This window comes from Aythya marila (assembly GCF_965140915.1).
Source record: "Aythya marila genome assembly, chromosome: 17".
Classification (NCBI taxonomy): Eukaryota; Metazoa; Chordata; class Aves; order Anseriformes; family Anatidae; genus Aythya; species Aythya marila.
The window spans coordinates 5,924,934-5,950,839 of NC_139058.1; the positions used below are offsets into that span (position 1 = coordinate 5,924,934).

At 44.7% G+C, this 25,906-nt stretch overlaps 1 protein-coding gene across 1 annotated transcript in view; it reads right to left on the minus strand.

Annotated features, from left to right (window-relative positions):
* Positions 1 to 22,790, minus strand: part of FBXW8 (F-box and WD repeat domain containing 8) — a gene marked incomplete at its 5' end in the record, with an annotated part of 51,455 nt that extends 28,665 nt beyond the window's left edge. The window contains 4 exons of the mRNA XM_082773800.1: positions 12,017 to 12,105; positions 12,719 to 12,883; positions 19,703 to 19,807; positions 22,488 to 22,790. Of these exons, the coding sequence (XP_082629926.1) occupies positions 12,017 to 12,105; positions 12,719 to 12,883; positions 19,703 to 19,807; positions 22,488 to 22,790 (662 nt within the window). The remainder of the gene's footprint in view (positions 1 to 12,016; positions 12,106 to 12,718; positions 12,884 to 19,702; positions 19,808 to 22,487) is intronic.
* Positions 22,791 to 25,906: the final 3,116 nt, after the last annotated feature.

Below are 25,906 nucleotides of genomic sequence, written 5' to 3' on the forward strand. Positions count from 1 at the left end.
TACAGAGGTAGCAAAGGAAGGTGCTTAATAAAGGTTCAGAAGATGCTGGACTTCAGGACAGGTTATCCAGCTCTTCGGGGCGGACCATACACCTGGGCTGCAGGCACTCTGGAGCAGATTTCCAACATCTCTGTGTGGAAATTCTCCACTACACACACCTGATTAAAGTACCATAGGAGGTGGTACAAATTGTTAAGCAAAATGAGAAGCACATTAATTCCCTGCACTGAACTAGAAAGCAAAGAGACCTGTCCTTGTGAGACCTGCCTTCCTTTTCAATGCTTTACACCATGAAATAGAAGAAAATGAGAGGATCGGGAGGGATAGCACTTATCCATCCTCCTCCTTTTGCAGATAAGGCCCAGGTCTCCCCATAAATTTTGCTTTTGTTTCCCATTTACAGCAGCACTATTTGAAAAGAATACCACAAGAAAGAAGCTTCCCCAAAGCAAAGAAAGATGTTTTACTCTAGACAAGCTGTCCAGACCAGTCCACAGGAAATATCACCAATTTGCAATATGGAAAAGCTCCCATTTCAGATAGGTTTTAAACTTTGGAGATGAAGCACAACAAAAATTGCATCTGGAATGGGTAATTGCACATATCTGTTGTGGTTGCACTCCTATCCTCACTCCCTCTCCAATGATGACAGGCACACGCTGGAGAGCTTTCACTTCCATACCATGAAGCTGTGCTGCTCTCCCCCCCTCAGCAAGGACCTGCTGAATACAAAGATTTCCTAGGTGTACCTCAGGTATTCCCTGGTGGGTTTGGGGCAGATACTACAGAATACCACAAAAGAGGATCCCAGCCATAATGCTCATTCCCGTTCTGCCAGGAGAGAGAACCATGGAATCCCCTAGGTTAGAAAAGGCTTTCAAGATCACCAGGTTCAACCATTAACCTGACCTAACGAATAACATCAGAGTGGAGCATTTTATTTGCCAGGAGAACCATTGAGTGCCTACCAAACTCTATCTTCATGCATTTTGGTCCAGACATCCCACCGGTGCACTGCAGGCCAAGACAAGTGCCTTAGGTTCATCAGGAAGAGAAAGGAGGAGGGCAGTAAGGCATCTCTGCCCCCATCCTTCCAGCATCCCTCCTGCCCCGTTTCGCTCAGCCCCACCACTCACCTCCTTCCCAGTGCAGCATGGCACCACCTCAGTCCCATGCAGCAAACCTCACCGACAGAGAGGCATTCCAAGACCACACTGGAAAGCTAAATGGAGGTCTGGGTTCGGGCACTGAATCAGAATGGGGAAATGGGAGACATAAAGCACCTCCTCAGCTGACAGCACACCCCGCTGGCCATCGCCATCGGTTCCCAGAGCACGGTGGGCCCGTACCAGAACTGAACTGGAAGAGTGTCAAACGCAGATGAGTCCAATTCCAACCTAAAAAATTTAATGGTTCAACTCCCGGCTTTTAATGCTGTTGTAAAGAGCAACACACTTTCAATTTGTAACCACAACAAAAGGCTTTTAAACTATTAAAGCAATGCCTCGCTGTAAAAAAATAAAAAGGCTGCTTTATTGCAGATAATTGACAAATCTGCCATATCAATATAGATGGCTGAAGAACACGCTGCACTGCACAGAACCTATTCCTAGATAACTTCAGTATTTCTATTTATTTCCTACCACAACATTTTTCTTTTCCTTTACATTTCCCCATGAAAATTTTGCCTGGGCTACCAGCTACTGAATGAAAGAACCCCAGATTGAAGTATGCTGCCACAGAACAGGCAGAGCGCTCCAAACTCATTCAGTTACTGATTTTTCTACCACAAAGGCTATGAAAAACCCACAGAGCTTTCTGCTGGAGACAGAATAAAATATTTTTAATACAACAACAAATACGTACTATTGTTTGAAATAACCAACAGCATTCAGCTGCTGTTTTCCTCCACAGCCTACCATGCTGGGTATACTGAAATCATTATTCCAGTGGCACATAAACACTCTGATATCTAATACAAGCCAGCTGCAAAAACAAAACAAACAAAAAAAGAACACAAACAAAATCCCGAACCTAAAAATCTGTGTTCTCAAGTTGAAACAAAAATAAAACTGTTAAGACCTGATGTATTTCATCAAGAAAGGTTATTCCAAGTCTTTCTTTCCTGAGCACAACAGGGCGCAATGCAAGACTATTGCTTAATGTCCCAAGTTTTTCCTTCTCCAGATACCCTCTGACCTGATGCCTTCCAACTTCCTCCAGTGCCTGGCTTTCAGCTCTGGGGCTGCATGCTCTTCTCCCAATTCACCAGATGCAGCCGCCCTTCTCTTAGTGTTTGACAGACACTGCCCACCCAAGTCACTCAGCTTTTTTGATGGACCTACATTTCACTTCGCTCTTGTTCTTTTAAACATCTCAGTGTATCCACGTGAGTAGAAGCAGCTGGAGAAAGAAGAGATACATTTTTCTTACTATACTTCTTCACTCTGACAGGTCAGTACTGTAACTCTAGACAGATATGTATATACATCTGTAAGGGAGTCTGCAAATTCAACTTAAGCTTTACAGAGGAGTAAAATAAACTTGCTGAAACAGAACAAGAAGTGGAATGCATATGGTATAGAGAAATTGATAAAAATTAAATTCATACGTTATCTACAAACGTACTACAATAAAAATACCTGCTCGCTAATCAAAAGCATTTCAGCATCTCTTTACTGACAGTAATGTCATAATGAGATGAACAATTTCCTCGTGTCCTCTCACATGAGTGAAAGCAGAAGACCGAAGGAGGAGGAGACGGGGGTTAAAAGCTGCTGCTGTCCCACGATGGCTGGGAAGCAGGTGGTGAAGTGCAGAGCACATGTGGGAGGAAGCAGAGATGGAGGCTGTGCACTGCTCTAATGAAGTGGTGCTGAAGAGGCAGACGATTTCATAAGGAGAAAAACATCAGGAAACTGGTCAGAACACAGAATCTCATCTGAAAAAGCTCAACTGTGTTGGATAGCAATAGCCAGAACAAATTTGGGGAAGAGGAGGAGGGGGAGGCTGATCTCTCTCCAGAGCCCCAGATGTCTTTATCGTTGCCTAATGACAATTATACTCAACCAATTAAGACACTGCTATCACAGTTGCATTGTTAGTAAGCCTTTGGCCCTGAGTGTTGATGGCTGTCTAATTAGTGTTTGTGCAAAGTACAACTGCAACTAATATATAAACTGACAAATACACAAAAGAAAAACTGTTAACAGGAACATTTTCAAAACAGTAGACTCTACTCATTCAGTCCATGGCAGCAGCAAAGACAAACTGCTTTCCTTCATGGCCCACTTACTGCTGGCACTGCAGAATTTCACTTCAAACAGGCAGGTCAACCAGACCATCGCTGGCTTTCTGTTGAAAAGGGATGTTGGTGTAAGTCCGTTCCAGAGGCTGCCTCAAGCACACCACTCCAGGGCCAGTCTCACTGCACTGAGTTGGTCTGAACGCCAAAGACTTTTGGTAAGACACCTCACAAATCAGTTTATATTTTTCATATTTTTCTCCAAAGAAATCATAGCAAGAAAATAAAAAAGGAGGAGAAAGAAAAGCCTTTGTTTCACAGTCAGGTTTGATTTCCAGAAGGCAAAGTCTGTTCAGTTTCCAGATACCTGCGGTGATCAACAAAACAAAACAAAAAAATCCAACAACTTTGTTTCAGGCAGTCAGTGACCATCTGTTAATACTCAAAAGATCTTATTATGAAGTCCTTACAATGTCAATGCATTTTATTGAAGTCAGTAGGAATTTCGCTCAAGTAACAATCTCCAGCTATAGCTCTGTTTAAATGGATGCCTGTTGATAAGCAAGTAAAATAATGAGTATTTTGCACTGTCTTGCTGCAACAACGATCTCAGACCTTTCATCCGTATTCCACCAAAAGCACCTAACAAGTCCTTCATGTGGTTAATTAGGGTACCTAGTCAATGACCCCCCTCAGCAGACTTAAGAATAGAGTTCAATTAGCTATGCAAATTGAGTCCAAACACCTTTGTTAGTTGGTTCAATCTGCTCTTAAAGCTTCATTTTTCACTAAGGCTCAAGTGAGAAAGTGGTAATTCATAACGTTCAATTTCAAAAACCTCTTTTTTATTTTCAAAAACCTCTTCATCAAACATTTTGCAAGTTACAAAATGCCTTCGTTGCAACACACAATGCTGAAATTATTAAATAGATTCTGCCACCTTCTTTATACTCAACATTAAGACCCACAGCTTTTCCCTGAAGTGAGGGAGAACGATACACAGCTTACTTACGAGAGTCAGAGACACCTCACAAATAAGGCTGGATGAAAGATGTAGCAGCCCCCCAGCCTTCCTGTGCTCTCATTTACAGTTAGAGATATTGATTTTGCCACTACAAATAAAACCAGCAGATAGCTTGGCAAAGAGGTTTCTTAAGAGAGATTCAGGAAAAATGTCTAGTAGCAGTTACAGAATACAATGACGGAGTAAAGAGAGCTACTTTGTATGGCAGAAAGGAATATAAATGGAACACAATGACAAAAAATGAAATACAAGTGGGATAGAAAAGATTTTTTTCTGCTATTACACAGAGTGGCAGAAAGTTACAACAAAAACACAAGAAAAAACAGATGGAGGTAAACAAAACCAGCACTCGAAACCATCGTAACACTGGTAGAACAACTTGATGTCTGTGATTCCATCCTAACATTACTTTGGGTTGCTGCACAAGAGCAGCAATGAAAAAAGTGACTGAACTTGTACCAAAACTGGTTTGGAAACAGTTTAAGGCTTAACACGTAGGAAGTATATTCTGAGCATCCCTGCCATCAGTTCCTGAACACTTACAGAAACTAAGCTGGAAAAGAGTTTACACCTTCATTCTCATAGCCTTATTTAGGAAATCATAGCTCTAGAAAGTGGGTTAAGCTGCTGCAGAGAACATGAAATTCTTCTGTTATCTGTAACAAAATTAACATTTCACCAAGTTCTTCTGTGTGCCTTACTTTCTTATTAATTTTAAGCACATGCAAATGCCATACCAAGGGAACAGAAACAAGCCAAAGGGTTATATGGCAGGCAAAACATTTTAATGAACACTTTAAAAAGAAGTTAGAGAAAGCCAAACTGTCTCTAGCCATTTCTTTTTTAAGGCCAAGAACCTCCCATCATTAAGAACAAGGCTCCATTAACAAAAACAGCTGCTCTGACCAAGGAAACATAGCACAATGTGTACTGCCTGTGGCTGCTGCCGTGGGAGGGGAAAATATACATTTTTTTTCAAGAGAACTCAGGAGGAATTATGATGTAATTTGTGAAGGACCCGGTACATCAGCTATATTATTTGATAAAAGGACAACCCTATAATGGAACAAATAACACAGTGGCTCCGGTTTCAGACACGGGACAGAAAAGACCGTTTGAGGATGATGTAAATTGATCTGTTTGTGTATCAGAAGGGATGCAAACTGCAACACACTGCAACAGCAGAGAGGAAAAGCATCACCTGAACTTTAAGGCACTGATGGCAACAGAGGCTGGTAGGTCATGAAAACTGTAAAAATGAACTGTCCAAGAAATTCACAAAAGAAGAAAGATGGGCTGGTCCAGCCTCGGCAGAAAGCTGGGTTTTACAAGCTCGCAAATAACTGCTGTGACTTCAAAACAGCAGGCATCACTTCACATACAGCAAATCCCGCTGCGGCAACGCGTTCTTCTGCATCCAATCAAACCTGTAAGTAAACCAATAGCTTAATGGTGGGCCAGGCTGGAAAGGGAGCTGTCACAAAGAGTCAGTATCAAGCTCCTGCTATTGGTTTCACCTGAAAGGCTCTTTTTTCACCAGATGACAGAGAAGCCGATGTGCTTGTCACTTAACACAACCTTACCTACCTCCCGGAGTTTGTCATCTGACCCCTCTGAACTCGTGATGTCATCCCGTTTTCAACCTCCTAAAGGTGACTCACATGAAAAAACAGGTCTGACACTTATTACTTCTTAACAATGACAAGAACGAGTGAAGAGAGCACAAAGGGTTTGGGGGTGGTTGAAGGAAGAAGGCAAGTGTTTTTGCATCCTTCCTTCCTGCTTTGTTTTACATCCAGGCTCAGCCACCGGGAGGCGAGGGAGAAACCTCTCAAAGTTGCATCATTATGCCGGTGAAATTTAAGCAATTAAATAAGGAAGGGGTTTGCTCAGGCTGTTTAAGACTTGGGTTTGTTAACTTTTATTCATTTTCATTACTAATTAATATTTTGGTTTCCTCAGGTCTGCATACTGAATTAAGATGCAAGAGCTAATAATAAATACCTAGAGAATAGCCCACAAGCCCTATAGCAAAAAAACAAATTAGATGAGAGTTGACATGAAGTTTTGAAAAGTGCAGAAAAGTGTTTTCAAGCCTTTCGGGCTAGTTTCACACATCATAATGAAGCTAAAAAGGGTGGCAAGCCCATTTGTTAAAAAGTCATTTGCAGGTCACCTTTGAGCAAGAGGAAAGCAGTGTGGAAGGTGATCTTGGAGAACAAAGAAATCCGCCATATACCAGCAACTGCTTTAAGTCTGTATGTTGCTTACAGTGACTTAAACTGCAAGGCCCACAATGTTCAAAGACACTGCAGTGTTTAAACTCTAACTCCCATAAGACTCCAGAATAAAGACAACTTTATTAATAAAGTTATCTCGGTGCACTTAGCTTCTCAGTATGGCAGAGTCAAAAGGTATCATTACCTCTAGAACAGACGATTCCCCTAACCATGCAGGATATTTAGAGAGTTCCTCTGTTGCCTCTCATTGCCTTTATTAAGCAACACTGCCCAAATAAAGGAGAAACACCATCTGTGCCAGGTAGCTCCACCCTGAAAGGAGAAGTGTTAACCTGCAGATTCATGGAGGGCACTCAGCAGATAGATCTCACTGGCCCTTACCTCAAAAAAAGTATCTAGGAAAGGAGAAGGAGGAAAACCTCTGAAGTTAAAATGTAGAGAGAAGAACCCAGGGCTGACTCCCAGCCTATCTGTAAGGGGTGTTGAGGCTCCATGCATCCACTGATGTGTCTCTGTGGCACAGTGCAGGCATGTGCCACTTAAATCTCCATTTATGCAAGCTCTTAACTATGTACCACACATTCTTAAAAAAAAAAAAAAAAAATGAAAGAAAAAGCATCAGACACCTTTGTATTTTCAGGCCTATGGAACAGTGATCTTACTACAGATCTCTTCTGTTGCTTTCACTTGGAAAGCTGTCAGAGCTACAAACGGCACCAGCAAAGCCAAAGTGCCCTCTCTGCAAGCATAAAAATAACCAACACAATGCTCAACAGAACATCAGCCTTGGGACCGCTGCAGCCGTGGTGTGGTTGTACGCGGTGCAATGCGAGGTGAGGTGACAGCCACCAACACAGGGCAGGTTTACCACGCAGTGCAAGGACACCCACAGGTGAGCACTTCACAGAGCCAGAGAGCCTCACAACACACTACTGACCTGTTACACCACGAGATCCACTGTGCAGTGACACCACCAGCAAGCCCCAGGTTCACACTGAGATCTGTATCTCAAGGAGGACCTGACCTCTGACTACATATGCCTGTCAGCGTGTCTGTCAACACCACCAAGAAAAAAAATAAATACTGATTTTACCATCCAAATATGCTCCTGCTTAAAGAACCCAGATTTAAGATTTTATTAAGAGAAAGTGAGCGAATCCAGGCATTCTGTATTGAAAGCAAACACACAATGGTATCAGGTAAAGCAAACATAAGCATCAGTAGTAATTTATAAGAGCCAAGTAAGCAGACATAATTGCTTTAAGTAAACTCTGACTTAAGGAAGAAACTACATTTGAATTGAGTAGGGAGAGGGGGGAGGACAACATCTCTTTAAAGAAAATCCTTCGAGACATGTAACTGTAGAAAGGCTGGTGAATACAACATTGATTGGGAGTGAGGTAACCACAAACACCGCTGTCTCAAATGAAAAGGGATTCAAGGTCTGACCCAGAAAACAAGCATCGTAACCGCTGGGATAAAATTTTAATGATAAACACAAGATGCTCTGCATGCAGGCCAGATTGAATTATCTGATGTCAGCCAGTAAATGCGAGGCGCTCTGAGAAAGAAGAGCTGCTAGCAGCCACCTTCGACTCGCAGCTCAGGTTGCACTTAATCAGTCCTTGATATTCTGCCATCTTCTGGCTTGAGCTTTGGCAGCAGCACAGGGAAAGTACAAGAGAGTGCAAGAAAATAGGGACATTTCTCTAAGGAAGAGCCAACCCTGTATAGCTCATCTTTGCCTCTTTACAAGAAATTAATAAAGAGATCCACTCCTGGACCAGCTCAGGCAAGCTATGCCTCTGCGGATTACACTCATAGCCACTGTTATAAATCACCCTGTCCACAACCTGTACAAATTCCTTTTTGGAACGATTAGAACAAAAACAAAACCTCTACAGCAACTAAAATAAAGCTGCATCATTCCACTTTCCAGCAGAGTCTGAAGCAGTATAATGAAGCATGCAAGATGAGGTCTATCAGAGCACAGGTTCAAATCAAACACCGTTCTTCCCAGGCTTGCTCCAAGATCCAAAATACACAAATATGATGCTGGAGAACTTTATTCTCCCTTCCTTTTTATTTATTTTATTTTTATAACCGTTCTCTGATCTCCCAAGATCCTGAGCTGAACCTCCTGAAACCAGGGAGCAGCTGCTACGCACTGCCACAGTTTCCAGCCATAAAGGCAGAACGTAATGCCTGGCTGGCCTGACCGAGCTGAGCCAGAGCGCTGCAGCTGCTCCCCAAAGTCAGGCATCAAAAACCTGCTCAAAACTGAGTGGCCCTATTTGTCTCCAGTGCAGCAACCTGAATACAGAGGGAGAAAAAAAGGTAAATGATGCCACAAGCCACTGCTTACAAAAACAAACAAACAAAAAAACACACAAAATTCAACACCCAAAATTAGCTTTAAGATCATCGCCAACTTCTCCAGCCTTGCAAAGTCACAGGCTGTTGTTTAGCTGTATGCACATGGCAAGCCTTGCTGTAAACTATGATTATTCACATGTAAAGCTAAGCACATAAGTGTTTGTGAAACTAGAGATATAATCATTAAATGTAACAGATAATTGATATTTATACTGAGAAGAAAATTGACTTCTGTTAACCTCAGCTATTAAATTACTTCTTCAGTACTGAAAGAATGCAACAGCTAACTATTGATCACTAGATTCATTACACTTTTATGACAAATTTGAAAGCACAATGCCATTAAGTACAGTACTATAAGCTGGGAGAGAAAGGGGTGGGTTATGTTTGGATTTAAACAAAAAAACCTTCAATCTACCTCAATACTTACTAAATGTACATAATGGACAAAGTAATTCCCTGTACGGTAAAGTAATATCCTCATAAGTTTTAACTATAAGTCTGTCTTCTTTGATCTACACTACTACAAATGGAATAAAAACATTTATACAAAAATAATGCAACAAACAACAAATTTGAAAAGATCTGTATGCCCTGCCAGAGATCTGCCAAAAAAACAAGTGTTTTGTTTTATTTTTTATAGGGGGATGAACTGGAAATTTTAGTCTTGAAGACTTCATTCTCTCAGGTAGTGAAAAATCAAAAGATGAGAAAAGAGAAACAGTTGGGAAACAATGACCTGTGTATGATGCTGAAGACACCTGAGGCAGCAGACACATCCAGCTTTTGTAACAGTACCAGTAGTCATGTTTTCTTATTGTTGTATGTTCCTAAATTAGTTGGATAGTTTTTGAGATATTACCGGGAGGAGAGCAGTGTGCTATTGTCTTGTAGACTTTGATCATCACTGGCAAAACAACAAATTCACCTTCTTTGGAGCAAGATACAGAATTGCTTTTGGCTCTCAGCAATTTGCGAGATGCCTGCAGAGATCTCAAGCTATCAGAGCGGAGGGAGTGGCAAGAGGTAAACAGCAAAGGAAGTAATACAATTTTTGTGTTCTACTATCCTAAACATTTAATTTACTGAACAGGTAAAGTCAAACAGCTGAATTTGATTTCCTCATGTTGTTTTATCAAACGTACGCGCACGGCTCCATAAAAGGGCACTTCATTCTTAAAATTCATTTTCTCACTGAAGGGAAATTATTGAAGATTAATTTGAGTGAAAACCTTAATATCACTTTTCCCAGTGGAAGTGCACATGCATCTTTTCCCTCAGTTGTTTCTCACCTGCTCACTTATTTTTGTGAACCTCAATTCCTCAAGAGCACATCTCCTTTCACTATGCCAACTCAGATGAACTCACCAAAAGAATCAAGAGCACTGGAATAACTGGGAATCAGTACGAAAAGATCACCCGAAACCACACATAAGCCTAGCTTCTGTGATACACCAAGCTAGAAAATGGACTAATGAGTTTAACATACAGAACAAACCTCCTTTGTTTATTAATCCTTTAGAAATTATTCTGCCTACCTTCTATGTACTGCATGTTTGGATAAAAACACAATGGAGAAAATGAAGAAAAAGAAGAGCTGGAGATTTTGGCAGGAACATGGAGACAACTGGGGTTTCTGGCTCCCAGAGAAGTACAGGAGGTTTCATTAGAGACAGTGGAACAGACACAGTAGCATGGACCCCTAGCCAAGGCCAGGAAACACAGTGCCCAGGCTGAAGGGCACAAAAGAATGCAGGCTGCAATCTGCAGAGCTGGATCCCAGCTGCAGCTCACAGCAGCCTGGGACCTGCCATGTCCTACAGGAGCCTCTGCAGCCCAAGGAAACTTCAGCATCAGGCAGGAGCAATGCAAGAGCTGCCGTACTCCAGCGGCACGAGTTCTTCATGTCTCTTCCCACAGCCACTGTTTAGGTTAACCACTGTGTGGCACTGCCCGTCCAGAGGTCACACGTTACCCAAGTCTTCCGCAGAAGCATTTTCACCATATTAATGTAACTGATTGCAGCAGCAAAAACATTGCATGGAAAGCTGCGAAAGAGCAGCAATAGTCAATGAGATGACAGGACAGCAAAAAAACAAAGTGAGACCTCCAAAGGGAAAAGTAAAACAAGTGGGAGAGAACCTAGTAAACAGTAATCATAGGAAAAGCTTGAAATCCCCCTTTCACTCCTGTTGTCTCCTAGTTCACACTTGAGCTTTCACTTGCCCAACAGTGTGCAAAAGCATTTCAGTGTATATGGGAGTTACCTACACTTACTATATTTCAAGCCACCTTTCCTTTAACTGACAAGTCAATTTTACAGTATTTTATAGGCAGTTTTCTCTCATACCACAATGTGTAAGCAAACCATTAACTTGGAGTGCTATAAAATACAGGACTCTGGCATATTAGAGGACAATGTCCTCTGCCCCAAGATGATATCATTTTTATTTACTAGTGTGACTTCTTCTGGAAGGCTGGCCATTACTGAACCTGTAAAATTCAAGCAGAATACAGTAAAAACTTACCTCTACGGAGGCAAGACGCAAAAATCTCTGCCAAGAGTTTGGGAGGTTCTTAAGATAGCATTTTAAAAGTGTAAGACAAGCGAATAACTAATACTAAATCACAGTCCTGACAAAGTCTGATATTACGAGAAGAGGAGGTTGAGTTTCTCCACGTTTTTCTTCCTAATTGTCTTTTAAAAATGGGGTAGAACAGCGATAGGCCTAAATTTATCTTGCCACAGGACACACCTATCTTTGAAATGAGAAGTTTTTCGGGGAAAAAAAAGTAATAAACTTTTTCAATATGTGTCTACTTTATTCTGTGCGCTTCTGCAGCAAAGCAGTAGATATAGTTCACTGGAAATTGGAAAGTTCATTGGAAAGTACTGCAGTCTCTCCAGGGACTACTGTAAGCTAGCATTACAATAAAAACTTGCACTGGTGAAGTGATTTGTAGATATATATGTAGAATTATCACTTACCTTAGGGCCAAAGTTTCTCACCCGCAAGGGAACTGCAGCCAAAATTCACCCCTGTTGCTTCAAACTGATGCTGCTTTTGAATTTGTTAAGAAGCAGCCTGAGACTTCGGTGAAGGACAAATGAGCATCACACAACATACTCACCCAGCAATAACGACTCCATCAGAAGAATGTACATCACAGAGAACCTTCCCCAGCTCATACTGCAGCTGACTCACAGCACCGATGCGGTTCTGTGCAGAAAGATGAGACACGGTGTTGGTATTGCAATGCATTCATCTACCAAGTTCATTTGCTTCCTCACAGCAAACTCCAAGCTTTTCTATTGCTCCTGACAAGCTGCAGTGCAGCTGAGAGAGACTAATATATTTTATGCTTGTTTCCTGGAATTTTTTACAGATGGAAAACGAAGGAGAAAGAAGCTATCATTCTCCGTTATCATTCATAATCATTAAGTAGAGAAATGTATCTACCACAACAAAGACATGGCGCTTGCTTTCTGCTAAGATATGTAATGAACTGAGAAGGAGCCTTCATCTTAAGGACTGATTGTCGTTACCAAAGGACGGCTGAAGTAAAATCATCGCTCTTTCACCAAAGTCAAGGGAGTAGCATGGCAAACAGAAAGACTCACTCCCCAAAGTAATCAGTCACAGAGGAGGAAAAAAAAAAAAAAAAAATTACAGCTGGGGCAAAGTCTCATAAATCCCCCAGCAGCTTTTCCCTTTTAACTAGCAAAAAGAAGCTGCAATACAAAAGACCAACTTTTCACCGCCACTTGTTTGAACGTGGTTCCCACTTTTCCACAGCATCTGGATCCCATTAAACCAATCTTTCCCTTTTTACCTTCCAGTTGGTTCTCAAAGTGTGCTCTTTGGCACGACAGTCCTTAAGGGCGAGCTTCCAGCAGGAATGGTCAGAGATGCTCGTATCTAATAGGTATCCTTCCTGTTGGCACAGCCGGTACCACAACACTTCATCTTCTGCAAGTATTTTCCAGGTTCTGCTGACCTAGAAATCAAATATATATTTTCTGTATATATGTATACAGAATTATTATATGTTAAATTATTAGTAGAAGTTCAGTTTTACATAAAACAATATAACATTTCTGTTCATTCTTTTGAGAATAACTGACTCGAAACACTTGGTTTCTGATCCATTAATACTCCACACCAGTGTTCAGTGGCCACAATCCTAACCTGAAATATGAGCGTCACAGAAAATCTGTAAGGCAAAAGAAGCAAAAAAATGATTAAGGCAGTACTGTAAGCAAAAGTATGAATTTATTTTCTTATTTGTAGCTAAGAAAACCTTGCAGATCACACCACCAACCTACTGACAATGCCTGATTAGGTGGTGACAGTGATTTCACAGCATGGCTGAGGTTGGAAGGGACCTCTGGAGATCACCTGGGTCCAACCCCCCTGCCCAGCAGATTGGTTAAACAGGGTCAGGTTTAGGATTTGGAGAGAGAGAAAGTGCAGACTCCATTGTGAGTGGGGTTGGGAAAGGGCTGCCAAAGGATGAGGGCTACCCAAAGTTCTCCGTTGTGAGCACTATTTCATGGCAGCCCTAGGTGGGGTGCTGTCAGACCTGGGTGCTGGCTGAGGTCAGGAGAGAGAGAAAGCACCTTTTTGCAAGGTGTGCACCTCTTGTATTACAGCCTGCATAAATAGAAATGAATTATTCAGGTTATCAAGTAGCCTCAAGTTGCTGTTCATTTCAGAGGGTGCAGCTTCATAATTAATTGCAGGCTTAGATTTAAAGATTCAAGAGGTAATAGGCTATTTAGGTAGCATTTGTAATTCTTAATCTAAAAAAAACAACAGGTTTAACCAATGAAAGCTGCTACCAGTGAGAGCAGCAACCAATCACACACTGTTTCCGGAAGATTAAAAAAACCTTCTCAGTCTGACATCACTTTCTGGATGCTTAATTGGAAGCTGCTGTGTCTCACTCCCAGGATTGCACCTAAAAATCTAGGTCCCCTGTTCATAGGAAACTCACAGGACCACCTCCTCACGTTTACTTGCCATTCAGTCCACGTTTACACACAGGTAAAACAAAGCACTGTGGAGAGAAAAATAAACCATCACTTGTTCTGTATTTTTTGAGATGAATTCCTTTTATATTTTGTTATCTGCATGCATGCATTGCATCAGACTTCTTAAAAACAGAGCTTTTAGCTATGAAGCACAGCTTCACAAAATCATTTACACTACGAGGACCACTGAAAGTGTAAGATCCTTTTAGCTGCTACAGACATGCAGTAAGGCCACAGAGCACAAGCCACTGGAGTGCCCAAGCGTGTGCTGTGGCTTGCAGAGAGGTTGAGACCCAGAAGACCACTCGGTCCCATTAATGTGACCCTGCTTACAGTTCTCCTTGAGTCACAGGAGTGCAAAAACACTGTATACAAACAGATCTCTCCTTGGAACCTTTATGAAGCTTCTAGCTGTTGTATTTACATTGTGCTCTCTGTGTTGGTCTTCTTGTAAGGAAGCACGTGTGACATTTCTGCTTTCAAAAGCCAGTGTCTCATTAGGAGTCAGGAATTGCATCACATCTCATGACCTATTTCTTCCAAGAGACAAGTAGAGGGTTTGATACAAGAGAAAACTTTGAGGAAGACTAAGCAACATACAGATATTTTTAGCACAGCTTGGAGCTGCCACAGGGGCAGTTCAGGCTGGGTATCAGGAGAAGGTTCTCCACCGAGAGGGTGGTCGGGCACTGGGACGGGCTCCCCAGGGTCGTGGTCACGGCACCAAGCCTGCTGGATTTCAAGTTTTTCATTGTACAATTGCTTGTACAATGCTCTGAGACATGTGGTCTGATTTTTAGGTGGTCCGTGTGGAGCCAGGAGTTGGACTCAGTGATCCTGTGGGTCCCTTCCAGCTTGGATATTGTTATTTTCTATCCGTACAGGAGAGCAGCTCTCGAAGAGGAATATCCAAGTCCAGGCATTCTAGTTAGTCACCAAGAGACCTCAGTTCAGAGGACACACAACCCTTTCCCATCATCGAAGAAAACAACCTGGATAGGGCAATAACAACTGCCTTACAAATTACCAAAACAGCACCAAGTATTCTCTAGTATTATATGGCATTCTGCACCAAAAAAAACAGGGACTTCAGTGCTTGATGTTCCTGCAACTATAGGGACACTCTCCTAAAGTTCAAAAGGGAAAAAAAACAAAACAAACAACTGCAGTTTAATGGGGAATTTGCTCATGATTTGATTGTAAAGCAATATAAACCTACATAGTATTGCTCAAAGGAAAAAAAATATGAGCTTTTTGCTGACACACAAAAAAGCAGCTGTTGTGCAGTAGTTGAGCACCCTGGCCAAGCTTGGTGAACAGTACAGGCACCTCTCTCTGCCCCCAAAACAGGGGCACGTTTCTGCTGACATGGAGGAGGTGAATGCACAAACAGAAGTGAACAAAGCCCAACTATGCCCACTTGCTTTAAAAGAAAGAAAAAAAAAAAGCAAAGAAAAAAAAAAAACATAAACCTTTGGGGTTTGCCAAAACAGACGGTGTTTGTACAAACCTTTCTGGTTTCAAGGTCTTAAAAGCGTTTTATAAAGACATTAAAAAAAGGAGAGGGGAGGACGACTACATAAAATTTAGACTGCCTATTCAACTTTCAGGAATAAACATTTAAGGGGAATAGAGATCCTATTCTATTATGATTTTTTTTTTTAAATCAAATTACATCGAATCCTGCTGCTTTACAAGCATGAATTTCCAAAGGGTCCCTAACACAGCCTTTTCTTAATGCACCAAAACTGGCATGACAATCCTTTGTAAAAGCCCCACTGAGCGAGCCTCAGCTGCAAGAAATCTCTAATAAAAGTGTCTCAAGCATTTCACTTTACAGCACCACTGTGAGCTGCTGCATTAAAACCAGCCATTGGCTTGAAGTCAGCTTTATTATATCTGCTTGACTTCGAGTTTCAGGTGAGGCACTGAAAGCCAGAGTATTACAGCTTTATTTATATGCACCCATACATCCTGCTTGTTGGAGAGGAGCTGAGGCACGCAAAGCTCTTATTAAACTATGAGCATAATTATTTCCAAATCTACACCACATACAAACTCCGACAACGATCAATGACAACATCTTACAGGGTTGTTTATAGATTTAGAGTATCCAATTAAATTTTGTCGTTAGCTTTCCTATTATCCTTTTACTACAGTTCTCAACTGTTCTCAGTAAAGAAACTTCGTTTTCCCTTGGGCTCTACACGGGAACACTTTTATATCTCTAGTTCGGCAAGCAGTAATGCTTAGAAGGTCTTCAAAGGCTTTTGCTGACATAGGTTTTGCTATGTGGTTTTGTGTTTGGAGGATTCTTTTTTTTGTTTTTCTTTGCAAAAACAAGCAAAACAAAGAAACTAAAATGAACCCACCTCTTCCAACAAATCCGAAATTCTTCTAATCCTGTCTTAATCAACTGGCTGAAGTCCTAATGAAGGTTTATTCATCCTTCCCCATCTGATAACTGTCTTTGTTTCGTTAGGTTTGTTTTCTTCCCTGGTCACACAAAGATATATTCAAGGTTCATTTGCTGAATCCAGGGGCCTCAATTAGAAATATCTGGACCTTCAATTCGGTACAATGCTTGGCGCCAAATAGTATTTAAGCCAAAGCCATTCAGATGCACATTTACCAGGTGGAAGCTGCTCATCTTTTCAATTCACAGCCATAATGTTATTTTAAGTCTCATTCTGAGCCCCTGAATCAGGAAATCCTTATCCATCCGTTTCTCTGCTCTCCCTCTCCAAACTAGGAGGATGGGTGATTATTTTTACCCACACACAACCACAATAAAAAAGCATGTTCATAAAATAACTGAGATTTTATTTTTCAAACATCTAAACAGTACCAGTTTAACAGTTCCAGAAGCTTTAACAGCAAGCATCTGTAATTCTTGATTCATGCAATTCATTCTTAAATTCCTAGAATGAGTCTCCCTGGGCCTAGATACACAGTTGTCGTGTTGGGAAATGTTTCTAAATCATCTCGAGATGAAAACGCTCACACCTCTGCCCTAGCACTGCTATAATTCAATACACGCTCTCCAGAAGTATTTCACACCACAACATGTCATTTATGCAGCTTTTGGTATTTACTAGAAAGCAGTAACACAACTAAGAACACAGAACTTCCCAGATGGAACATGTCACCTTACCACAAAGCTGGCAGTTTGAAGGTCACATCCCAAGGCCATGAGTGAATTCAATCCCTGGTGCCTGCAGCATCAGCCCTAAATACCACAAGAGGTTCTAGTGTGTTTCAATGTGTCATGCTTGTGGTGTCCCCAGTGACTGTTGTCCTTTTTCCTCTACATCACGACCATGAGGAAGGAGAGGCTGTTCTCAAATCCTCATCACAGAAGTCACAGAAGAGCTGCTCATAACACGGAGCCTTCCTCCAGTGGTCAGAAGGGAAATCAAAAGGTGCTCTTAATAGTCTGTAGGGGCAACACAAAGCTGAGGAAAAGAAGTGCTGCTACTCTGCTGAGACATTAAGTCCCAGACACCTTTTTCCTCCGACTGTATAGAGGGGATACCTGCTGGGGCTGGTCTGCTGGGTACTACTGAATATGACACAGCTACTGCGATCCCACCAGAGCTCAGGAACTGGTGACACCATTAATTTATGGGCTGCACATGGCGTTAGGATTTCAAGTGCCATACGGATAGCTTGTGTTTTATGGTACTAATTCCAAAAATCAAAGAAAAGCTGCAGGGAAGAGGGGGAGGGGGAAATATCAGGGTGAAATTAAAGTTCTCCAGAGCAGTCTGTGGTGTGATTAAATCTCAAAGACACTCCACAGTCGGGCTACTTTACTGTTAGTCGGTTACCAATTTGGCATAAAGAACTAAGCAAACAGGTTTTCTCCAAAGGCACTCACATAGTTCATGATGCCAATTCCACTAACTGGCCCAATTTCACTAAAATCCCAAGGCACTTTAATAAAAAAAACATTTCTACGATAACACCGTAAAGCAGCAGGGCTTTCCATTTAACAGAAGAGGGCTTCCTCCCTCCCCTTCAAAAACAAAATCACCAAGAGAAAAATGAAAATGGTATTTATTTTTATTGCTCTGCTTTTTATTTAAACACGTAACAAGAAGCCAGCTCCCCACTAAAAGCACTGGATAGTCATCTCATTCGGAAAACCTTGTAAAAACACCAGGCATTTGCTCAGCTACCTGTCAGCTGCCACTTAGGTCCAACTGACTCAGCCTTAGAAGGCAAACGAGAGACGTGGAAAATTTCCTAAGTGTTAAACACATCTTATGAGAGCAGGTTCAAGTTAAAAACAAACGTGAGAGAGAGAAATCAAACGCAGCTCAAGTGCAGAAAAAAGGAGCAGCCCCTCAGCAGCCAATCTTTTACTATGCCATAAGGTAACCTGATCACGCCTGAGAGAAAGAAAGAGAGAGAGAATAATCTTAAAGTAATCCACTCCAAAAACGCTATCCTGCCCCTTTTTGTGGAGTGTGGCCTTTACAGGTTGTACCTCTCCATGTTAAATGGCAGAAACTCAAGCATATCTGAAAGCTTCTCTTTTCTTCTAGACAGTACCAAAAATAGTTCTAGAGATTTTTTCTCCTCTGCAACAGAAGCCTGGCAAGAGTATTTCTCTTCTACCAGTCTGCAATCCTAAAAGGCATTAGCAAGTCAAAGAATAAAGGAATAAAGACCTCTAACTATTTAAAACCATGACTTACTCATACTGAAGGGTAAAATCCCATTTTAATTTCAGTGCATGTGCAATTTGGTTAATATTTTGTCTAGTTTACCGTCCACTACAGATGTTCCCTGTCACTTCTGGGTTTTTACACACTAACATTTCTTTATCTTACAAACAGTCCAAGGAATATTTTTGAGTATAACACAAAGATCCATTCTGATTGGATTTTGCGAAGTTGCAAGATGTGCTTTGCACATCACAATTCAATAAACACCAGCCGGAAACACTAAACAGCAATCATGGGAGAAGTTGGCAACGCATATCCACAACATTCTACTCTATTTCACAGGGTAATCAGCCCGTGCTGATTAAGTTTGCTTTGGAGACTCGTTCAGAGAGGAGGTTCATCGTTCAGTGTGTGGAGAAACGAGGCAGGGACTCAGTAACATGGGCTGAACAGTCCTAAGTATAAACACATGCACGTTGTGTGTATGGTAGTAAGGCCACGTGAAGAGAAAGGCAGTTTACAACAATGCAAGAACTATATGCACGTCTGAGAACAGACTGCTGAAAGCATTATCTTAAAGCATTGCCAGAAAATAACAAACTAGGGGGGGATCAGGAATTAGCCTTACGTGAAATTATCTAAGACAAAAGTCTTAGACAAAAGACAAAAAGTTGCTACTCGACTTTTCTCTGCAATACTTGTCAGCTTTCCATGGCTCAAGCCTCATGCTATTATGTGGGGGAAGCAGCTTTGTTGCCATTCCCTTCTCACTGTAAAGTGCTAAGCTCTAAATATTACAGCAAGACAGTCACTTGCTTCTGACTACATTTGCTTGAATCAAAAGATCTTTGGAAGCATTTCTTTTAAATGTTAAGGTTTCACTTATGTGCAAGTCGCAACTGCTTTGGTTAACTACACTCGATTGGAGGCCATAAATGTAGCTCAGTTATGACTGCTTTTCAATATGCAGTTTTGGAAGCATTTCCAAAAGCGCAATCAGCTGAGCCACTAGGGCTAACACACCTTCCTTGCATCAAAGTGCCTGACTGTTGCTTGAACGTCTGCCCGTTGTGTGCAGAATAAGGGAAGCAAACTGCCAGCAGCACTTACCTGAGCACACCTTCCCAATTCAGCCTTGCCCAGGTACTGAAAGATCTTCAATGCCAGTTCATAAGGCAGCTGGACATCAAAGAAGGGAACCTCATTTATTTCATTCTGAAAAGGGAAAAAAAAAAATCCGTTAGGCTTCTTTATTGCACAACTAGATACCACTAAAAGTTACCATGGTATTAAGAAAGGGCATTGTATACTCAGAACCATCATGGGTCCACAAAAAGGGCAGAAGTAATTCTCCTTCTCCATCCCATAATGGCACAACATCAGACAGATGACGCTGGCACAAAGATATTCGAGCTACTCCCTGTTCTCCCTGAATCATATGAGGTAAACGGGAGTCATATTGCTAACTGGAGCTAAAAAGCAAATTGAAGAGGACTGCAAGGCTTGTCTGTTGTCAGATGGCGCAGGAAGGCAAGACAAGTTCTAATAAAACTTATTTTTTTTAGAGGTTTCAGAGTCAAAAAGACCAGAAACAGATGATGGAAAACAAAGTACCATTTTGATCTTAAAACTGAATGGAGATGGCATTACTGTCTGTTTCTGTCCTTCGTCAGAAACATCAATTTTTAATAGGAAATGTATTGAAAGACCTGCTGCTTTAGCTAATTATCACAAAAACACTTCTACACCAAAGAATCCATCACTTACCTAAATACCTAAATAAAACACACATGCCCTAGAGGGACTTTTTTTCCTTAACTACCGCATTATTAAATCTTCTTGAGACTGCTGCATCAAGAGTTGTCCTCTCCTGCATTTCTATCTGGCAACTCCAATTTTCCTATACTACCTAATACAGAGACAGCAAAATCAGCCCATTGAGAGCATTTCCTTAAGTCACTCTGAAGTTGTATGCTCCAGGGTTTTTTTTCCTGGTGTCTGCATCCCACCCCTCAGGTGTGTCAGAGCTCCCGACTGTTCCCCATGAGCCTCCACAGAAAGTGGAGAAAGTGCTTCTTAGTGCTTCTCTAGCCCTGATACCTTTATGTTTTTTTTGTTTGTTTGTTTTGTTTGTTTTTGTTTTTGTTTGTTTGTTTGTTTTGTTTTTGTTTTTTAAAGTAATTATCTTCTATAACAGCTCCTTGCTTGTTTAAACATAGATTCTTTGCAGTGTCAATAAACTGGCAATAATGTGTTTACTTACAGTACAATTACACAAGAAAACTATTGTATAATAAAGTGCAAGATGTTAATGTAAAGCTTTTTCCACACTAAAGACAGGTGTATAGACAGCAGAAAGATGGGCAAAGCTCCCCTTAGGCCTTTTTAGCAAGACAGCCTCAGTCTATAATAAACACTGGAACTTTGCACTTGTTCTGTAGTTACTTGAAGACAGACTTGCTGCCAAACCTCCTGCTCCTGTCCCTTCTCACGCATCAGCCTCCTGAACAAATGGCCCCTTCTCCTCTCCCTTCCTTCTCAATGCCCTCCGAACGAGAACCGCTGGCTCCACTCCCTGCTGTGGATTTCCACAAACGCTGTTTTCACATGGCTTAAACTGCACCTATTTCCAGAGGGGACACAAAGCAGCATTAAATAAATAAAAGGGGCTCTAGGAGTGCGTTTCCACGGCCACACGCAGGCAGACCTCGAGCTGGCCAGATGCGAACCAGCCCGGGTCCAGGAGCCACACAACCATTTTTGAGCAACGCGCTGCCCAAACAAATAAGATGAGCCATTCGGCAAGGCTTATTAGCTCTAGGCGTAGGAGCCCAGGCACAGCACCACTATGAACGTGCTGCTTCCAAATTGGACTTGACTCGCTTCCAACCAGCAGAACCTGCTCTGGCTGCACGTACCAAAATACATCATTGGATCCAGGCTGCCTACAGACAGGCCAGTATAGGCACAGCACTCAAGACTGACAGCTCCTTCATGGAAAAGTTAAAAAAAAAAAAAAAAAAAAAAGAAAGAAAAAAGCAACTATACAGATTTTTAAACTGTGGGAGTGGCTTATAGTCAAACTGTAAGCACGGTGCTCATAGTCAAACTGTAAGCACAGGCTTGTGACAAAGCACAAGCTCACACCAACTCCTTCCTAAAGCAATCTCAATGCTAGGGAGAGATCCAGATCTTCCCTTCCTACACCCCAAATCCCCCCCAGCCCGTTAATAGTACAGCGCTCAGTAACGTTAAGTCAGCAGCAGCCCAACTCCAAGTCTACTGGAATGAATCCAAATCTCAGATACTGCCATCCCCTCTGAGACAGATTTGGGCTCCTGTGTACTAATGGAGCGCTAATTCTTTAAATGGATTAATTTGTGCCTTGCAGACAGAAATTTAATCTGTTCCTTTTAATTTTTTTTTTTAAGCAAAGAGTAATTAGTCACAGCTAGGTTAGCGAGAAGCAAGAAGATGGGTTTCCCCCCTAGTTTTCCTACGCTGTAAATAAAATCTCTATTGCATTTAGAGGATTTACCAAAATAACTTTTAACCGGTTCAGAACTGTGTTTAAGACTATTCCCCAATTAACTCCTCGACGCGAAGAATCCATACTCGTGTTCCTACTACGCTGCAGCGTCACAGGGCAGGACACCCTTAATTACAGCATGCACATCAGACAGCTTGAATAAGCAAAAAACACACAATATAACCTATTTTAAACGAATAAAAGGCCCCGATACCGCCTCAAAGGCTGGAAGGCAAACTCAGGAGGGCTGAGAGGGAGACTCTAAGACCCTTCAGGGGCCGACCCCACAGCCGGGGGACTCTCGGAGGTCCCTCCGGGAGCTCTCCCCCCGCCGCCTCCCCTCAGCCCCGGCTCTCCCCGTCCTACCAGGTCTCGGATGAGCTGCCCCAGGAGGTCGTCGCCGTCCCCTCCTCCGTCCCCCGCGGCCTCCTCAGCGGGGCGGCCGGGCGGAGGGCTGCTGCGGCAGCGGGCCGGGGCTTCGCCGCCATCCAGCAGGCCGCGGGCCAGCACCAAGTAGCCCGGTTCCCCCGGTTCCTTGGGCTCCCCCGCTTCCCTCGGCTCCCCCCCGCCGGGCTCGGCCTCCTCCCTGCGCCGCCGCTTGCCGCCCCCCGCCAGCTCCTCCCGCCAGCGGCGGCGGAACAGCTCCAGCTCCGCCGAGCCCCCGGCCATGGCGGCGGGGCCGGCCCGGCCCAGCCTCCCGCCGGCCCGGCGTGGAAACCGCCCCCACGCGCCCGCCCGTTCCGCAGCGCCATGGTTCCTACCGCCGCCTCCTCTGGCGGTGTTTTGGGGCGGCCGGGGTCGTTCTCGCAGAGCCGGGGGGACGCGGAGGGGGGCGGTGGGAGAGGGGCTACGGGGGGCGGCCGCCGCCGGGATGAGCCCCCCGGGACGGGGCAGGGAGCGGGCTGAGGGGCGCCGCCATTTTGTGGGCATGAGGGAGGGTGCGAGGCTCAGGGGCTCGGCGTGAGGGGCCTCACGGGGGGCTCAGAGGGGCTCAAAGTGGCTCAAAAGGGGCTCAAAAGGGGCTCAAGGGGGTCTCAGGGGTCTCACGGGGGTCTCACAGGGTCTCAGGGGCTTGCAGGGGTCTGAAAGTGTCTCACAGGGGTCTCACAGGGGGCTCTGCGGTCTCACAGGGGGCTCCCAGGGCTCTCTCAGGGTCTCGCAGGGGTCTCACATGGGACTTAAAGGGTCTCACAGGGGTCTCACGGGGAGCTTTGCACAGCCTCCACGCCCCCCACTTCTCCCACCAAGATTTCACCAGACGCCCCATGCCCCTTAGATTCCCTTCGGTGTCTGGGGTTGCGCTCACACCTATGGAGTGGTGAATTCAGCGCTCCACACTGAGGTCCAACACAGTCTGCACAAACCTGCAGCTGGTAGGCTTCAAACACCTTCACACCCCACCAGCATGAGACTTTTGATGTGTTTTTTGGAGGAAAGGGTGTTCGGGGAGGAGACAGTGTCCAGCTGAGTCTCCCCGGTATCAGCCTGCTTTGCTTGAAGACGATTCAGGTGATGACTAAAAGCGGCTGCTGAAACATTGGTCAAGGTGCTGCCATTTCCTCAGCAAGTCCAGAGGAGCAGCTTAAAGATAATCTACACAAGCAGAGGGGCATTTTAGTTCTGGATTTTATTTTTTTTTTCATGTGGATTACCTCATCCTGGAAATGCTGTATTTAGACACCCACCCTTCACAAAAATAAATAAATAAAATAAAATAAAATAAAATAAAATAAAATAAAATAAAATAAAATAAAATAGCCTATAAAACTCCCAGTTGGGCTTGGAGGAAGATCTCTGTGGGGTACATACTCTGACTTGGGGAGCCCTGCCATGGAGGGACTGCAGAGGAAGAGCTGCCCCTGCAGCAGGACTGCTCTGGGGAGGACATGGGGGGAATAAGCCCCCCAGGATGGTCTCCACAGACCCCTGTGCCATACCTGGCTGCTCTGCTGGGGGGTGGCAGCAGGCTCCCTGATGGGGAATGGGCCCCTGTAGGGAGACTGCTGCCCCATGGGGAGCTGCAGGGAGCCCTCGCTGCCATCCCCACAGCTGATGTGTTATAATAGGGTGTCCTGCTGGGGGGCTCTGCATCCCCCTGGTCAGTCCCTGGGGGCGGGTGAGGACACCGTGCACGGCTCCTCCTCAGCCACACAAACTGTGGTCAGAATCAGTAATGCTCCGGGTGATGAAATCCCCTCCAGCCCTGTGTAATCCCCCCCTGCTGTCCTCACCATTCCCACACTGTCTTGGGAAACTCCCGCACCGTCCCCAGTTCCCTGAATGTCCTGCTACACAAACACTGCCCCTGAACCCCTACACTGTCCAACCCATCCCCGTGCTGTCCCTCTGTCCTCACACTGCCCCCCATCCCGCAATGTCCCCCCCGTCCTTCAATTCCCCTCCATCCCTCCCATCCTGCCCGCTCACCCCACAGCCGCTGTCCCTCAGTCCTCACAGCACCCCCCCAGTGTCCCCAAACCACTCTGTCCCCCTCCCTGCCCCTCAATTCCCTCTCTGCCCTCCCCATCCCACTGTTTTCACTGTCCCCCTATTACCACTCTATCCCATTCTGCCCGCCCCGTACCTCGATTCCTTCTCTGTCCCATCCTTCTCTGCCCTCCCCATCCCATTCTGTCCCCTTTGTGCACAGCCCCGTGTCCTCCTCTGCAACCCTGTCCCTCAATTCTCTCTGCCCCATCCCTCTCTGCCCCCCCGCTTTCCCCATCCTTCAATTACTGCTCTGCTCCCCGTCCCACTCTGTCCCCCTTGTCCTTCAATTCCCTCTCTGCCCCCCATCCCTCTTTTTGCCCCCAGTCCCACTCTGCTGCCCCATCCCTCAATTCCCACTGCCCCCCTGTCCATCTCTGTCCTCTGTCCCACTCTGCCCCTGTCCCTCAATTCCCTCTCTGCCCCCCCGGTCCTCTCTGTTCCCTTGTCCCACTCTGCCCCCCTGTCCCTCAATCCCCACTGCCCTCCCTGTCCCTTACTGACCCCAAGTCCCTTTCTACTCCCATCCCGCTGTGGTCCCTCAGTTCCCTCTGCCCCCCATCCCCCTCTGTCCCCCCACTCCCTCTCTGCCCCCCTGTCCCTCACTATCCCCCCATCCCACTCTGGTCCCCCAGCCCCTCAATTCCTCCTCACCCCCATTCCCTCTCTGCCCTATTCCCTTTCTGTATCCTGTCTCTCAATGTCCCCACATCCCACTGTGACCCCCATCCCTCAATTCCCTCTGCCCCCCCGTCCCTCCCTGCCCCCCCATCTTACTCTGTCCCCCCATCCTTGCCCCCTGTCCCTCACTACCCCCCCATCCCACTGTGACCCCCATCCCTCAATTCCCTCTGCCCCCCCATCCCTCCCTGACCCCCCCATCCCACTCTGGTCCCCTCATCCCTCAATTCCCTCTGCCCCCCCATCCCTCTCACCCCCCCATCCTTCTCACCCCCCCCACCCCTCTCTACCCCCCATCCCTCACTGCCCCCCATCCTCCTCTACCCCCCTAACCCCCATCCCACCCCCCTCACCCTCACCCTCACCCTCACCCCCCATCCCCATCCCCATCCCCACCCCCACCCCTCTCCCCCCACCCTAGCGCCGCCCCGCGGGGGATGATGTAACCCCCCCGGCCCTCCCCCCTCCCCCCCCCCCTCCTCCCCCCTCCCCCCCCCCCTCCTCCCCCTTCCTTCCCCCTTCCCCTCCCTCCCTCCCCCTTTCCCCTTCCCCTCCCCTCTCCCTTCCCCTCCCTCCGCACACTCCCGCGGCACTCGGCGCCGAGCGGCGGCCCCGCC